We start from the raw sequence: 18,202 nt of genomic DNA, 5'->3' as shown, positions 1-18,202 counted from the left end.
TCGAATTTATGCGAAGAGAAACATATAAAACTCATTCCAGACCCAATGAACCATGTTAGTGAACCACTAAGGCTCACTAAACATGTAAGTCATTTCCAAACCCGATAGGAATGCGATTATATAACATGGGCCCAAAATATATGTAAAAGGACAACTAAGGCCCATTTCACATGTAAGGTATTTACAGGCCCAAATAGCACGGAATTAGTATCCAAGGTCCGTCGCGCATGTTAATGGGTCAATGAGGCCCAATAAACATATAAATAGTATTCAGGACCTATCATTCATATAATCGGGTCACTAAGGCCCAATAATATGATAATGGCAAAATTAGTCCGTTTGTTATTTTATTGCTAGTATTAGTTCAATTAGTTGTCAAATTGAGTTAAAAATACCACTTTTGTAATCATATATGTATATATATATATATATATATATATATATATATATATTAAATACACATAAGTTAACATGTCTAAATGTTTTAAAAGTATGTATAAGTCGTATAAACTTGCATCTAACAAACATATAAACACTTTTAGTAAGTTAAAACAATTTTCTCATTTTTGGCATTTATGTCTCTATTTTTAGAAAAATTATAGAAAAATCATTGTAAGTCGAAATTTGGATCCGTCAACTCTGGGAGTTTGGAAAATGAGTCTACTTTCTTCATAATTTTTATTATAATTTTTAGTGATCTCAAACTAGTGTGAAAATGTTCATCTTCACAGACTGGTCCGAAATCCTTCCTGAAATGATAGACAGTTTTGTAAAAATCGCCAAACATTGTAGAAAAATCGTATGAATGCGTGAGAGTAGTCATTTTAAAGGTATAAACCTGAACTTTTTGCATGTAAAACAATTTTGAAAAATATTACCAGCAAGGTGGTCAAACCAGTCCGTAACTAGACCAAAACGTTTCTGTTAAAAGCTGATTTTTGAGTTTAGATTATAGATTTTTGAACACAACACTTGTTTTTGCTATTTTGAGCGTATAAATCTCAGATCTGCAAGTTTACATGACAACATATACTTTTCTCATAGTTTTTATGAAGATCTAAGTGATAAACTTCAGATTTTTAACATATTTTTAGATTTATGAAGTAAACAACACATAATCACCAAATAAATCATGAAAAACACACATAGTCATGCATATACACATAGATCTACACAAAACAACTTGTATTCTCCCACAAAACTTAGTAAAAACTGAAAATAGGGGGTATGAACTCACTATGGGTTGATGATTTCGGTTGTGATGAAGAAAATGGAGAGATCTCGGCTCTAGCAAGCTCCCTTGAGTAGATCTCGAACTTATGAGGTTTCTAGGAGCATGAATCGTGATTTTGAGATGTTAAGAGAGGTAAGTTTAACATGAACATGAAGTTAAGAATCTTGATGAGAGGTAGCTTACCAAAAGGATGAATCTTTGTTGAAGAACTCCTTGAAAGCACACACCAAATCACGGTTTTTGGGAGGAAAATGGAGGAATCCTTGAAGGTTTAGAGAGAAGTTTAGAAATGAATTCAAGTGTGAAATGGAGAGGAGAGGCTGAGATTAAAAGAGAAGAAGATAGATAGAAGTTTAGTGGTTTTTACTTAATGGTTAATTACCCCCTTGATCTAGATATTTGGTGGATATTTTGCATGGATAACCACCATGCAAAACTTAGGTGTCATCATCTTAATAATCTTTCATTGGTTTTGATTATTATTATTATTATTATTATTATTATTATTTTATAATATATGCATACATGGCCGAGAATGAGGAGGAAAGAGTGAAAGAAAAGAATGTTTTGGGCTTATAATGAACATATTCGAAATTTTAGGCGCAATATGAAGGTTCTCTGCCTATTGGGCCCTCTTTATGGGTTTACGGCCCAAAAGGGTGAACAAAATGGGTTTTTGGCCCATTTAGGTTCAAGAATGTTGTTTACGGCCCATTAAGGCCCATGATTACAAGATGAGTTATTTTAGGCCTACAAGACCCAAAATACTTTAGTTTCATGAAAGTGGGTCCAGTTAAAGCCCAATTAGGGTTCCTTGACCCAAAATAGCCAAATTGAAAGTTTACTGGTCCATTAGGCCCAATAAGAGGATCCTGGTCCATCCTGAGGTGAACCGGCTTATTGGGGTTTCAAACCCACAATTGAGTATCTGGGACGTATTGAGTTAGGTCTTGGACTTCACTCAGGAGTTTTGATTGAAATAAATGTTTCTGATTGAGCATAGAGCACGATATTCACTTAGATTACAAGACTTACAAGAGTTGATGTTTACAGGAGGACATAATTTCCTAGCTAAAAATGCTAGTCGTGAAAAAAAAGGTCCATGATTGTGTCGAATTCTTGAAGTTTTTTTAAGGAATTCATTCGAATTCTGATTTTTTTACTTTAACTTGAAAAGCAAACCTTTAAATTTTAGTGCATCACAACAATGACGATTAACAATACCGTCAACTGCTAGAGGATCGATATAAAGAACTTCATTGTAGCACAATAATAGCTACTCTGCTATCTTACCAATAATAACATTGTACTTACGTTTTCACAAGTTGCTTGCAAATCAAACCATTCCTTATTACTATCTCACAATAGATATATGTGTCAATAAAGTTAAAAACTGAGCATTGAATCAAAATAGCATTTTTAACACAACCCAGTCTTCCAAGATAACTTAACCATTTTTTTGCAGATTGCATGTAGAAGTAAATCTATCACAACAAAACCATTTTTTTGCAGGTTGCATGTAGAAGTAAATCTATCAGAACAAAATTTCAGCGGGAAGAAGATTTCCATCCACAACCTTGTAATTAAGGTATGTTTACCACACTAACCCCCCCCCCCACACACACACACACACACACATCAAATCAACCTTCATGCCACATAATAAGCTTTCGTCTGATATGTCTTAAAAGCATAGACTACATTTTCAACTACAATGCATAAACAAGAAAACAATCCATAAACAAAAAACCATACATCTCTATTACACAAATCTATCATGAACCTATTAAAACATCAAATTTCAAAATTCCCAAATTACCCTTCGTGGGTCGTGCTAAGCACGACCCTCTTAAATTCACTAGTGTATATATATATATATATATATATATATATATATATATATATATATATATATATATATATATATATATATATATATATGTGTGTGTGTGTGTGTGTGTGTGTGAAAGGCCCACACTTTCATATTTCTGAAAGATCCAAACTTTCATACTTGACAATTGTTACTCCAAAACATGCTACATGCATGTTCATAAAAACAATATTTTACATTGATAAAGTGATTACAAACTACTTGATACAAACCGACTATTACAAAATGTTATATATATATATATATATATATATATATATATATATATATATATATATATATATATATATATATACACACATAACATAACTACCCAGGATTCTATAGTTTTATACATACGAGAGTACAAAATACAATAGTTTCAAACTATTCAAAATCTTCTATCAGTATATAACTATACTCGATGCTTATCTCCTGCAATTGTTAAACATTGAGAGGGTAAGCGGTGACGCTTAGTGAGTTCAATAATAGATACAATATAATGTTATGCCATATATATACTTCAATATGGCAGAAGCAAAGAGGAAGAAGGAACAACAAAGGCATATGTGAATCATGTGACAAACTTTCCATATCAATCAAGGATTTGATTCAAAGATATACAATCAATGAGACATAACAATTTCTATACTTGATATACATCAATAAAGCTTTGGCCCAAATGGCACAGAAGACATACAACTTCTGATTAAGATTTTGGTAGATTTCAGGCTTATAGCCCTGTCTAACCTTCTGCCAATGCCATAAAATAGAAGTCATTCTCTTACTGAGACATGCTCTACATGGCCAGAGGCTACATACCAGTACCAATGTGAATCTAAGTCCTTTCACTGATCACATGGTCAAAGGTATTACTTCGCTATTAAAATAGCGAATAAAAATAACACGGGAAAATAACCCGGAAAAATAACACTGAAAAGCACATAGCACATATAACACATAACATACAATTGTTCCTATATATTGAACTCACCGTGAATTAACCGGGGGTTAAAATAGTAATTTGTGCAGCACTTCGTTATAATAAATAGCTTTCTTCGTTGAAAATCGGGAGCTTTCTTGAAAACCGGGCTTTGCGAAGCTTGAGCTTCAAACTGAAAAGATAAATTTCTCGGGCTCTTCGCGCACTTTGGAAAGTATTTCGGGTGTTAAAATTGATACCGGGGCTTCGGGGGAAGTGGAAGTAGTTGAAATATGTGTTTTAAGGGTGAAAAGTGACAATTTTCCAATATTTACCTGAGAGGTCTCGCACCCTTATATAGGTGCGAGCCTCGGATCCGAAGCAAGAGGAAAGGAGGGCAGGTGGCGCGAGGCTGCGAGGCTCGGTACACGCGGCAGAAGGGGCGAGGGTCGGACGACAGGTGGCTCGGTTCGGACGGAGGCACGCGTCCGAGTTCGGAGGCTACAGGGCGACACCACGCATCGGAAGAGAAGAGGGCCGCGGCTTCGGTCGAATCGGATAGCGACGCATGTCGGATTCTCGGCTGCACATCTCATCAACATCGGACACGCGGCATGCTCGGAGCGAGGTGACGTGGCCGGTCCGGATGAGGCTTATCCATGCGAAAATTCTCGGAAATTGTGCCAAAATCTTCTAAAATCCATAACTTTCGCATACGAGCTCCGTTTTTTACGTTCTTTATATGCACGCGTAGGCGAGAATATATTCTACAACTTTTGTTTAGACCCCGTCGGCTAATTTTGACTTTATTTTTAATATTATTATTTTTAACAAACCGGGACAGGAAAATCCATTAAAAAATCATAACTTCTTCATCTGATGTCCGTTTTCGTCTGTCTTTTTACCGTTGTACTACTATTAACGAGACCTTCGATTCTCGTTTAGGTTGTGTCGGCTAAAAATCACTCTAGAAAAATCATAACTTCCTCATATGAAGTCAGATTTGGCGTTCTTTTTATGAAAATTCTCGGTTTAACAAATACTACGACTTTCATTTAGATCACCAAGGCTAAAAAGTAGTTTATCAAAAACTCACTTTTTACGTCATTCGGTGTCGTGCTGGTTTTGTTGCGGATCTTCGATTGGTCATAACTTCTTCGTTATAACTCGGATTTCGATGAGGTTTTCGCCTAAATGCTTCTAATGAAATTATCTACAACTTTGAATAATAAAATTTTACTTATTTCAAATTTTATATTTTCGTTAAATTTGATATTTTAACTTTTAATTGGAATCTCATAAGACTTCCAATATTTTCCGAGTGATTCTAAACATAGTTTTACCTTATTTCTAGTAAAAACTATCTGTTAGAACTCAATACTCAATATCACATAATATTTCATAATATTATTTACTTAAAACACGATTTCAAAACGTGTATGTTACAAATACCTCCTCCTTTTGAGGATTTCGTCCCCGAAATTACATCGATTAAAATAAATGGGAATATTTCACTCTTATCTCAATATTATTTTCCCAAGTATAATTTGGGCCTCGATGGTGTTTCCACTTGACAAGCACCAACTCTACTTCTTTATTACGTAGCTTAGTCGTTCTTTCGTTTACGATCTCTTCAGGCTCTTCTACATAAGTTAACTTGTTATCTAGTTTCACCTCGGATAATGGAACTGCTTCATCATATATGCTTAAACATTTACGCATATAGCTCACATGAAACACATCATGAATACCTGCCAAATCTTTCGGCAATCCCAAGCGGTATGCTTGTTTACCAATTCTCTGGGTGATTTTGAAAGGACCAACAAATCTAGGGCTTAGTTTTCCTTTCTTCCAAAATCGCATAATGCCTTTCCACGGGGATACCTTCAGCATTACGAAATCACCCACCTGGAATTCTATGGGTCGTCTCCTCTTTTCTGCATAGGACTTCTGTCGATCCTGGGCCGCTTTCATTCTTTCTCGTACAATTTGAATCTTGTCGGTGGTGTCTTGAATCATTTCAGGGCCTCCAAGGATCTTCTGTCCTACCTCACACCAACATAATAGTGTACGACATTTGCGACCATATAATGCTTCATATGGTGGCATTTTGATTGAAGCGTGGTAACATTTATTATATGAAAATTCGACAAGAGGTAAGTATTTATCCCAGTTACCACCGAACTCCAAGACACATGCACGAAGCATATCTTCTACTGTTTGGATTGTTCTCTCCGTCTGACCGTCTGTCTGGGGATGATAAGCTGTGCTGAGAGCAACTTGAGATCCCAAATCACATTGCATACTCGCCCAAAAGTGAGATGTGAAGCGAGTATCACGATCAGAAATGATCTTTAGTGGCACACCATGTCTTGCAACAATTTCATCCAGTTATACTTGTGCGTATTTCTCCATTGGAGCCGTTTCACGCATGGCAAGAAAATGAGCGCTTTTAGTCAAGCGGCCGACGATTAGCCAAATGCTATCATGATGTCTAGCAGTCTTTGGCAATTTAGTAATAAAATCCATGGACAGTTCTTCCCATTTCCATATAGGAACACTAAGACTTTCCGGAGTTCCGTAAGGCTTTTGGTGCTCTGTTTTGACTTGTAAGCATACTAAGCATTCCTGTACATATCTTCCAATGTCTCTCTTTAATCCAGGCCACCAATAATCAGCTCTTACATCATAGTACATTTTACTTGTACCAGGATGTTTTGACAGTTTAGACTTATGGGCTTCATCTAAAATCTTCTTTCTTTATCCACCAATCTTTGGAATCCATAGCTGATTCTTGAATACCTTCAATCCTCGTGGATCATCAAGTAAAACATCAGTATAATGTACCATCCCTTCTTTCTTCACATTTTATGGCTTTAGGGCCTCTACTTGCCATTTCTCTAGTTCATCTAGAATAGTGAACTTTACTGTAGTGTGAGTAATAGCATAACACATACTATTACGATAAAATCTTCTTTCTTAATCCACCAATCTTTGGAATCCATAGCCGATTCTTGAATACCTTCAATCCTCGTGGATCATCAAGTAAAACATCAGTATAATGTACCATCCCTTCTTTCTTCACATTTTATGGCTTTAGGGCCTCTACTTGCCATTTCTCTAGTTCATCTAGAATAGTGAACTTTACTGTAGTGTGAGTAATAGCATAACACATACTATTACGATAAACCTTTATGCTAAGTGCATCGACAACGACATTAGCCTTTCCAGGATGATATAGGATTTCACAGTCATAGTCTTTGATCAGCTCCATGGCTCGTTGTTGTCTCATATTCAAAGTTTGCTGACTGAATATATACTTGAGACTTTTGTGGTCGGTATACAATTGACATTTTGTACCAAAAAGGTAATGTCTCCAAAGTTTTAGGGAAAATACCACTGCAGCGAGTTCGAGATCATGAGTGGGATAATTCTTTTCATAATCTTTCAGTTGTCTTGAAGCATAGGCTATTACTTTACCACGTTGCATCAACACACAATTGAGTCCCAATCTTGAAGCATCGCTATATACGGAGAAATCATCATCACCTTCAAGGAGTGATAAGATTGGAGCATGAGTCAAAAGATCTTTTAGAGTTGAGAAAGCTTTTTCTTGGGCTTCACCCCATTCGAACTTCACTTCCTTTCGTGTAAGACTCGTGAGAGGTACGGCTATACGAGAAAAGTCTTTAATGGATCTCCGGTAATATCCCGCGAGACCCAAGAAACTACGAATTTCGGAAGCATTACGGGGCACTTCCCAATTTTGAATAGCTTCGATTTTGGTAGGATCTACGGATACACCGTCGCCAGAAATAACATGACCGAGAAATTGAACTTGGCGAAGCCAAAATTCACATTTCGAGAATTTAGCATATAGTTTCTCCTTTCGAAGAAGTTCTAATACCGCACGAATATATATGGCATGATCAGCTTCAGACTTGGAATAGATTAGAATATCGTCAATGAATACGATGACAGATTTATCGAGCATTGGGCGGCATACCCGATTCATCATATCCATGAATACAACAGGAGCATTTGTCAAACCAAACGGCATGACAAGGAATTCATAATTTCCATATCGAGTACGAAAAGTAGTCTTCGGTACATCCTGCTCGTATACTTTCAACGGATGATAGCCAGGTCTTAAATCAATCTTCGAGAAATAGCTAACACCCTGAAGTTGATCAAATAAATCATCAATGCGAGGTAGTGGGTACTTGTTCTTGATAGTCACCTTATTTAGCTCACGGTAATCAATACACATTCGAATCGATCCGTCCTTCTTCTTGACAAACAATACCGGAGCACCCCAAGGAGAGGTACTCGGTCGAATGAAACCTTTGTCAAGTAGTTCCTGCAGTTGGATCATCATTTCTTTCATCTCAGCTGGCGCAAGACGATAAGGAGTCTATGAAATCGGAGCAGCACCAGGCACAAGGTCAATTCGGAATTCTACTTGCCTGTCCGGAGGAAGTCCAGGCAATTCTTCAGGAAAAACATCTGGATATTCTTTAGCAATGGGAACATCATTTACCGTTTTCTTTTCCTCTTTTGAGATATCGACTGTGTAGGCCAGATAGATAGAATACCCTTTCGATATGAATTTACGAGCTTTGAGGAAAGAGATATTTTTAAGATTCTTTGTTCGCCGTAGACATAGATAGGATTCTCCCCTTCAATGGGAATACGTACTATCTTTTCATAGCACAAGAGTTCTACGTGGTTCTTTGACAACCAATCCATGTCGAGAATAATGTCAAAGTTAGGCAAGGAGATAGGAATCAGATTAGCAAGAAAATTGTAGCCTTCAATTTCTATAACACAATTCCTATTGACTTTATCAGCAAGTAATGATATACTTCCAACAGTATCTACGTGAGATGGTTGCGCGAGTGTATAGCAAGTAATTTGAAAAGAATGCGCAAATTCATGAGACACAAAAGAATCTGAGGCACCAGAATCAAATAAGATGTGAGCAGGTCTAGAGTTGACAAGAAATGTACCCGTCACAACATTCGGGTCCTCGCATGCCTCCTCTGTAGTAATCTGGAATGCACGACCCTTAGCTTTTGGAACCTCCTCCTTTTTAGTTGGAGTACCCTTTGATTGTTGAACGGGAGCTTGACTTATTGCCGGTTGTTGAACTGAAGTTTGACTTCCCGTCATCTGGCTAGTAAGAGTAGGGCAAAAACGCTTCTTGTGGCCAGTAATACCACATGCATAACAAGTAACATCCTTCTTTCGGCAAGCTGGCTTTATGTGACCCGTTTCTCCACATCCATAACAGACAACAGATTCCTTGTCTATTTTGCATTGGCCCGGATGATTCCTTCCACAAATGCGACATGAAGGCGATTGAATAGAAAACGATTGTGGTCTACCGCGGTCACGAGGGGCATTTTGAGTTTGCACTTGATTACCAGGTTCAATCCGAACGGATTGAGCTGGTAGAATAGAGGGAACAGGAACAGTTATTTCAGTACGTGGATGCTTCGGAACAGTAAAAGTGGCACCACATATTTCTAAGTCATGCTCGCGTCTTCGAGCATACTCAACGGCTTTATCGAATGACAGAACTTCCCGATTGGCAACGAAATCGTGGATTTCGTGCCGTAGTCCCTCCATGAATAACTGGATTTTCTCGTCTTCAGTTGGAATATACTTTGTAGCAAACTTTACTCTTTGATTAAACTGAGTTTCATACTCATTCACAGTCATTCCTCTCTGTTTAAGCTCGAGGAATTCCTTCTCCAATCTCCTCCTCATGTCTAAAGGACAATACTTCTCTAGCAAACGAGTTTTGAACATTTCCCAGGATAAATTCTCCCGGTCAAACCCGTTGAGAGCTTCATATGTTGCTTCCCACCAGACCAAGGCTTCTCCGATGAGCATTGTAGAAGCATAATTAGCCTTGTCTTCATTATCCACATGAGAAATACGAAACACTTTCTTTGTGTTCTGGATCCAGGTAAGAACAACAATGGGATTAAGACCACCTGAAAACTCTGTAGCGCCACTACTCTTGAAATCTTTGAACGAGGGACGCTTCACCTCTCCTTTTGAAAATTCTCCAGTGGCTTTCTCTTTGCCTTTATCATTATTCTTCTTGTGTTCTTCAAGAGTCTGTCGAATTATACCAGTAAGTTTACCTTAGAGTCGCTCCTCACGAGGGGATACTGGAGTATTTACTTCACTAGGTTGAGGACCTCCACCCACCTCAGGGGTATGGCTACTTTCCTGTTCAGCCATTCTTCTGAAAATTTGGAGCAATATAGTATTTTAGAATATTAGGATTTATTATTACCTAATACTTTACTTAAGTCTTTCCTATGGTTTGTATCCATATACTCCTAATGAATCCGTTCATATATTGAACTTCTGACGGTTTAAGTCTAAATACCAATCCGTGGAATTTAGTTCACTTAAACCACCGCTCTGATACCATGATTGAAAGGCCCACACTTTCATATTTTTGAAAGATCCAAACTTTCATACTTGACAATTGTTACTCCAAAACATGCTACATGCATATTCATAAAAACAATATTTTACATTGATAAAGTTATTACAAACTACTGGATACAAACCGACTATTACAAAAATGTTATATATATATATATATATATATATATATATATATATATATATATATATATATATATATATATATTACATAACTACCCAGGATTCTATAGTTTTATACATACGGGAGTACAAAATACAATAGTTTCAAACTATTCAAAATCTTCTATCAGTATATAACTATACTGGATGCCTATCTACTGCAATTGTTAAACATTGAGAGGGTAAGCGGTGACGCTTAGTGAGTTCAATAATAGATACAATATAACGTTATGCCATATATATACTTAAATATGGCAGAAGCAAAGAGGAAGAAGGAACAAAAAAGGCATATGTGAATCATGTGAAAAACTTTCCATATCAGTCAATGATTTGATTCAAAGATATACAATCAATGAGACATAACAATTTCCATACTTGATATACATCAATAAAGCTTTGGCCCAAATGGCACAGAAGACATACAACTTCTGATTAAGATTTTGGTAGATTTCAGGCTTATAGCCCTGTCTAACCTTCTGCCAATGCCATAGAATAGAAGTCATTCTCTTACGGAGACATGCTCTACATGGCCAGAGGCTACATACCAGTACTAATGTGAATCTAAGTCCTTTCACTCATCACATGGTCAAAGGTATTACTTTGCTATTAAAATAGCGAATAAAAATAACACGGGAAAATAACCCGGAAAAATAACACTGAAAAGCACATAGCACATATAACACATAACATACAATTGTTCCTATATATTGAACTCACCGTGAATTAACCGGGGTTTAAAATAGTAATTTGTGCAGCACTTCGTTATAATAAATAGCTTTCTTCGTTGAAAACCGGGAGCTTTCTTGAAAACCGGGCTTGGCGAAGCTTGAGCTTCAAACCGAAAAGATAAATTTCTCGGGCTCTTTGGGCACTTCGAAAAGTATTTCGGGTGTTAAAATTGATACCGGGGCTTCGGGGGGAAGCGGAAGTAGTTGAAATATGAGTTTAAGGGTGAAAAGTGACAATTTTCCAACATTTACCCGAGAGGTCTCGGATCTGAAGAAAGAGGAAAGGAGGGCAGGTGGCGCGAGGCTGCGAGGCTCGGTACACGTGGCAGAAGAGGCGAGGTTCGGACGACAGGTGGCTCGGTTCGGACGGAGGCACGCGTCCGAGTTCGGAGGCTACAACGCGACGCCACGCATCAGAAGAGGAGAGGGTCACGGCTTCGGTCGAATCGGATAGCGACGCGTGTTGGATTCTCGGTTGCACAGCTCATCAACATCAGAAACGCGGCATGCTCGGAGCGAGGTGACGTGGCCGGTCCGGATGAGGCTTATCCATGCGAAAATTCTCGGAAATTGTGCCAAAATCTTCTAAAATCCATAACTTTCGCATACGAGCTCCTTTTTTTACGTTCTTTATATGCACGCGTAGGCGAGAATATATTCTACAACTTTCGTTTAGTCCCTGTCAGCTAATTTTGACTTTATTTTTAATATTATTTTTTTTAACAGACCGGGACAGGAAAATCCGTTAAAAATTCATAACTTCTTCATCCGATGTCCCTTTTTGTCTATATTTTTACCGTTGTACTACTATTGACGAGACCTTCGATTCTCGTTTAGGTTGTGTCGGCTAAAAATCACTCGATCTAAAATTCGAGTTTTTAGCTGTCTACTGCTAAGCTGAAACTTAGAAAAATCATAACTTCCTCATACGAAGTCAGATTTGGGCGTTCTTTTTATGAAAATTCTCGGTTTAACAAATACTACGACTTTCATTTAGATCACCAAGGCTAAAAAGTAGTTTATCAAAAACTTGCTAGTGAACCGGTCATCTTTATGCAAACTAGTGAACCGGTCATCTTTATGCAAAACGTGATAATATATTTCCAATTCACCATCATGTTGCATCCTCTACGCATCATCAAAATCTTTTTTGTATAACTCACTCAACTTTAACAACTTTGTTTTGTCAAATTTAGCAAATGAATCAAAAGGACTCAAAGCCCCTATGTATTCTAGTAATTGGGTGCTAAGTTCACTAAATCGGTCCCCGAATTCTATAATTTGCATATCCATGACGGTGTTGAAAATTTCAACTTCAAAATGAAATTGATTAGTAACTATAGTCTTACGGCCTCTTGATGTGACATAATTTTCCGTCATCTCCACAATATTAATATCATGTTTTTGACAAAAAGAGAATACCTTCGATAAAAGTTTAGCAAACACCGTGTCTCTTAAAGACTTCAGTGCGTCCATTGTCCCTCTAACCAAAGAAGCCACTTGTAAAATATCTTGATCCTTTTTTTAAAGATGCTTTGACAATAAGTTCGTGAGGTGTAAAATTTCATACATCGAATGTAAGTAAAACACGAAATCTAATGTCTTGAAATATTTTAAGATACCAAATGCTTGATTTCGGTTACTTAAAGTGGATCCTTAATCTTCGACATAAGTAAGAACATGACGAACCTCCAGAAATAAGTTCATCAAACTTGTGATGGTTTTTAAATGTGAACCCCATCTTGTATCTCCCGCTCGAATAAGTGAGCTCTCTTGATTTAACCCTCTTCCAGTTTCAAGTTCATCATTTCCAATTGACATTTGCACCCTTTCTCTTTGACTTTCCCGTAGCATGTCTTGTCTTTTACATGAACCACCTACCACATTAACCACCAAAGAAAGTTGCTCAAAGAAATCATCAACACCATCATGCTTCTTTGCTACACCCACAATAACTAATTGAAGTTGGTGTGCAAAACAATGCACATAATGCGCTAAATCATTATCTTGTAAAATCAAAGCTTTTAGACCATTAAATGCACCTCGCATATTGATTGCCCCATCGTAACCTTGTCCTCTTACCTGATAAAAAAAGATATTAAACATTAATGCGAATAATATTCAATTAAAATTCATACTAAGGAAGAAAAAAATGTTATATTTACCTGGGACATACTCAAATTGTTACGGGTAAAAACGTCATCTATGGCCGCTTTAAGAGTCAAAGAGGATGTATCCTTCACGTGCACCACTCCAATGAATCTTTCCTTCGCCACTCCACGGTTGTCGATATACCTCAAAACTATGGCCATTTGTTCTATTTTTATACATCACTAGATTCATCAACCAATAAAGAAAACACATATTTACCAATTTCTTTGCAAATATCCAAAACTATCTCTATTGAAAAGCATTCAACAATTTGCTTTTGAGTCCTCGGGCACGTCACTTGATTATTTTGAGTAGCATTTTATAAGGTAACATTGTGAATGCCTTCATTATGGTCTCTCAAGAAAGATAATAACTCAAAGAAAAGTCCTCTATTAAGAGAGTCACTCGACTCATCATGACCCCAAAATGGTAAACTATTTTTCAATAAAAATTTACAACACCAAATTGAAGCACCTAAACGAAGTTTATAATTACACTCATCAATCTTGGTTTGCTTCTTGAAGGCTGCACTAATAGATTGTTTTTCTTTCAATAAAAATTCACAATTTTCTTTTGCTTTGTGATGAAAATTATCAATACCACCCATATGATCTCTCAATGAATGTTTTTTATTCCAACTATCAAAACCTTGTGAAACAAATGCATCTCTCCCATGTTGTTTTCCCACCATGTCTCCACATACATAGCAAAATAAACAAAATGTTTTGTTCTCTTTTATGCTATATTCTAACCAATCAAATTCATCAAACCACTTAACAACAAAACGTCTTTCTTTTGAACCTATTTTCTTTGAAAGGAATGTATGACCCCTTGGTTGACAAGGTCCTTGAAGCAAATATGCCCTCCTTATTTCATCTCTTTGATTTGGATGGTAAGTTGTAATCTTTGGTCTAACACCCGGGTCTTTTGGAAGATCTTTCAATTCAACATTTGTAATTGGAGTAGTTGTAGGTTGTGGATTTACATTAGAAACCGAAGGGAATGATTGATTAGAAGGACATGGTCTTTTAGAGGATTCTTCAAAACTTAAATCATTGGAGCATGGTCTTTTGGAGGATTCTCCAACACTTGATTTATTGACGCTTGTTCTTCCAAAAAAGGACCCAATTTTATCCTAACAATTCAATATCAAACAAATAAGTCATCCAATTATTCAAAAACTCAATGGAAAAGAAACTAATTTGAATAATTTCAAGGTTAACAATCTAAGTATCTAACATTCTAACAACAAGTTACAAGTAAACAAGTAATTTCAAGGTTAAGAACTAATAATTTCACCTAAACAATAAGAAATTTCAACAAAAAAGCAACTAATTTGACTAATTTCATAAACCTAAAATTATCAATACTTACTTGTTTCATTTTATTTGTAGGGTTGAAAGGAGTGCCAAGCCAAGCCAAGCCAAGCAAAATTGAAATACTTATACCTTGCTAACTTCGTTGTAATCGATTGAAGGGAGGCAGGAGGCAGATTTTTTCTCGTTCGCAGCTTTCACAGAAGATGTTGAAGTGTCGATTTTTTTTTCTTTTCAGCAGTGGATCGTTTCCTGCTTCTTTTCTTTGACTGCCGATGGATATTGGGTATGTGGGTCACAATTCTAAATTGGGTTAAAAACTTAATAAGCAACTTGGGCCACAAACTCACAATGCATTTGAGCTAATTTTCTTTATTTTATTGGACTAGCATTTTTTACACTTCTTATTTTTTTGGCCTCGAATTCTCGAAAGTATAGTGTCACCCGAACGAATTTGAAGTCGGTGCACCCAATAGATTTTCTTTTTTTACCCTAACGGACCGAAGCGGAGCAGTGGCCCGGGACCCCCGGGCACCACACACATCTGCCACTGTGTACGTTCACAATTTTGTTCCAGTCGAACTATATACAAATGTTATCGTTGAATTACCGTTAATATATGTATTTTAATAAATTGTTCCGTGGGGGAAATACATAAATGTCTATAAAGTTTCTAAGGTTGGTCGATTTAGTCCCTAAAATTTTTGTCGGGCTTTATAGGGGTATAAACTAGGATACGACCTGCTCTTTTAGTCCCTTTCAACCTGTAATAGTCGGCTCACCACGAAACAGTGACCATTTAGACCAAAAAACTCAGATTGTGCCCCTATAAAGCCAAAAAAAAAATAGTTCGAGGATCAAATGCTTATGCCACAAGATCAAAGTGATTTGGGAAAAGAAGAAACTTGATAATGGAATTAACGATAACAATCGATATGATAAACCCCAAGTTCGCCGGATCAACCATGTGACATCACTACTTCCGCCATCAATCCTAGCCGGAAAACAAGAAAATGAGAAGAAACCCTCGGTTTCAGAAATAGAATGAGCTATTGAAGCAGGAATTTTGAAAGATCATGACATCAACAGACATGTTTCTTCATCTAATTAAGTGAAATTCAGTAGTTAGTTTTGTTTATTCGATGTGAATTATGAACCTTTTAGGTTTCCATTTTCCAATTTGAAATTTGTGCTTCTGTGTTGTTAAATCAATCTTGTGGCATAAGCATTTGATCCCCGAACTTATTTTTTTGGCTATATAAGACATAATGTGAGTTTTTATTATTATTATTATTATTTTTGTCTAATGGTCACAATCTCATAGTGAACTGACTATTACAGGTTGAAAGGGACTAAAAGAGCAGGTCGTATCCTAGCTTATACACCCATAAAGCCCGAAAAAAACTTTAAGGACCGAATCGATAGCTTTATAAACTTTATAAGCATTTGTGTCATTTTATCTCGAGTCTCCTTCACTTAGTATCTTTTAATGTTTTGAACCTGACTTACAGAATCGTAGAGTTTTCTTTTTATTCATAGACCATCCAAATTATAAAGATTGTCCCTATATTTTTCTTTTTCAATAAAAAAAACACCCAACACTTATCTCCTTTAATTGTTGGTGTTTTGGGAAATTACAAGGTTAACCTTTAGAATTTCATACACTTTTGTATTTAAAATTATAAATAATTTTTGCCGAGTATCAAAAATATAAGATCAAAATATTACCACGAAAACTTTCGTTCTTTTCAATTATGTACCTAAAACTTTCAATATTTTCATACACTTTTGTATTTAAAATTATAAATAATTTTTGCCGAGTATCAAAAATATAAGATCAAAATATTACCACGAAAACTTTCGTTCTTTTCAATTATGTACCTAAAACTTTCAATATTTTCATATCTATGTATCTAAAACTTCATTTTCCATTTTTTACTATGACATTTTAATGTTGCCCTTTTTTGTTTTAACAATTGCATTATCTAGACAAAACAGCACAAATGGTCCTTGTGGTTAGCTGAAAATTGTTTGGTCCAAAAAGATTTGGACTAGCACCAGAGGTCCAAACTTTTCATTTTTTTGCAAATTTGGTCCAATTTGCTTTGAACTTTTTTATAATGATGATTTTGCCCTTACTTTTTGCCTTTTCAGTTTTTATTTATTTATTTAAATATATTTTACAATTTTCATAATTAAAAATAAAACAAAAAAGAAAATACTACCCCTATCCCTACCCCACCCCCTCCCCCTCTCTGTCATACCACTACCGGCTGTGCTATCACCACCACCGTCCGCCATCACAACCACTGCTACCACCACTGTTGGTCACTGATAACCGCTACTGCCACCGCCACCACCGATCACCACCAACACCACAACAACATAAATTGAAACTCAAGAACTACTATCATTATCTGATGAATACAAACATATTTTTTCTGGATTTGGAAAATAAAACATTACATTTTTAATCTACAACCTCAAAACCAAGAACAACTAGAGATTTAAACCCACAAGAACAATCATATAGAGTGTGGAATGCATTAGATAATTACAAGCGAAGCTGCACCTGATCTTCTTCCCATCTACGGATCTCTCTCTCTCTCTCTCTCTCTCTGATCTTCCTCTTTCAAGAAACCCTTATTTCAGCAGAGTTTCACATCGTCGCAAAACCCTTAGAGACGTCATCATCGTCACAACAAACCCTAATCGCTGGCGGCGTTGGGGTCGGCAGTGGTCCCCCTTGGTGAAGACGGACAAATTTTTGGCGATAGAGGTGGCTTTGCGTTTGCAAATCTTCGGCCGCAGTGGTAATGAACCTTCTAATCTAAAGATCGTTTAGTCGAAACCCGAGGTCACTGCCCTTCTCATTTCTGTTTTGGCTTCAAGCTATGGAAACATTCACTACCGCCAGTGTCTTCGTCTTCGTCGAGGTTTCAGGCAGGTAGTATCCAGATCTATTCATTTGACGAAGACGATAGTGTTGTCCTCCCTCTTAAATGATTAAGAAAATTTTGTTTCCCCCACCGGAGACCTCCCTGTTGGATTAGGTGTCTAAGCCCATAACTATAATTGGTATGTACTTGACCCGATAGTAGCATGGTCCTTTTGGGTTGCCTTCACCATATCAATTTGATAGGATGAATTGTGGAGAAAGAGGTTAATTGTGATTTATTATGTAACAACCCGATATTTCAAGTCAATGTAATAGTCTAGGTCAACTATTGTAACTAGTTTTAAAGTAATAAAGAGAAATTATTTGAATATTATTTGTAATTATTTATTTATAAAAATATATAAATTAAGATAAAAATGATCGTCAAAAATAAAATATTAGATAAACTCAAT

At 36.4% G+C, this 18,202-nt stretch overlaps 3 protein-coding genes across 3 annotated transcripts; all 3 read right to left on the bottom strand.

Annotated features, from left to right (window-relative positions):
- Positions 1-12,512: 12,512 nt before the first annotated feature.
- On the bottom strand, positions 12,513-12,860 carry LOC145111711 (uncharacterized). Its single transcript, XM_079047968.1, has one exon. It carries the CDS (start codon positions 12,858-12,860, stop codon positions 12,513-12,515), a length of 348 nt encoding a protein of 115 aa, XP_078904094.1.
- Positions 12,861-13,040: 180 nt separating this feature from the next.
- Positions 13,041-13,696, bottom strand: LOC145111709 (uncharacterized). Its single transcript, XM_079047966.1, has 2 exons — positions 13,550-13,696; positions 13,041-13,466 (listed from the first exon to the last, which is right to left on the bottom strand). The coding sequence occupies exons 1-2, from the start codon at positions 13,694-13,696 to the stop codon at positions 13,041-13,043; spliced, it is 573 nt and encodes a 190-aa protein (XP_078904092.1).
- A 158-nt stretch (positions 13,697-13,854) lies between these two features.
- On the bottom strand, positions 13,855-14,918 carry LOC145111708 (uncharacterized). Its single transcript, XM_079047965.1, has 3 exons — positions 14,910-14,918; positions 14,793-14,834; positions 13,855-14,670 (listed from the first exon to the last, which is right to left on the bottom strand). The coding sequence occupies exons 1-3, from the start codon at positions 14,916-14,918 to the stop codon at positions 13,855-13,857; spliced, it is 867 nt and encodes a 288-aa protein (XP_078904091.1).
- Between the last annotated feature and the right edge of the window lie 3,284 nt (positions 14,919-18,202).

This window comes from Lactuca virosa, chromosome 5 (genome assembly GCF_052849685.1).
Source record: "Lactuca virosa cultivar CGN04683 chromosome 5, Lactuca_virosa_CGN04683_v6, whole genome shotgun sequence".
NCBI lineage: Eukaryota > Viridiplantae > Streptophyta > Magnoliopsida > Asterales > Asteraceae > Lactuca > Lactuca virosa.
The sequence above is the reverse complement of the archived record's forward strand: the minus strand, read 5'-3'. Positions and strand labels throughout refer to the sequence as shown.

Coding starts and splice junctions, on each gene's coding strand:
- LOC145111711 (XM_079047968.1), bottom strand. CDS start 12,860: ATGGACGCACTGAAGTCTTTAAGAGACACGGTGTTTGCTAAACTTTTA.
- LOC145111709 (XM_079047966.1), bottom strand. CDS start 13,696: ATGGCCATAGTTTTGAGGTATATCGACAACCGTGGAGTGGCGAAGGAA. Junction 13,467..13,549: donor ACAATTTGAGTATGTCCCAG/GTAAATATAACA, acceptor TTTTTTTATCAG/GTAAGAGGACAAGGTTACGA.
- LOC145111708 (XM_079047965.1), bottom strand. Junction 14,671..14,792: donor TTGAAATTACTTGTTTACTT/GTAACTTGTTGT, acceptor TTGAATTGTTAG/GATAAAATTGGGTCCTTTTT.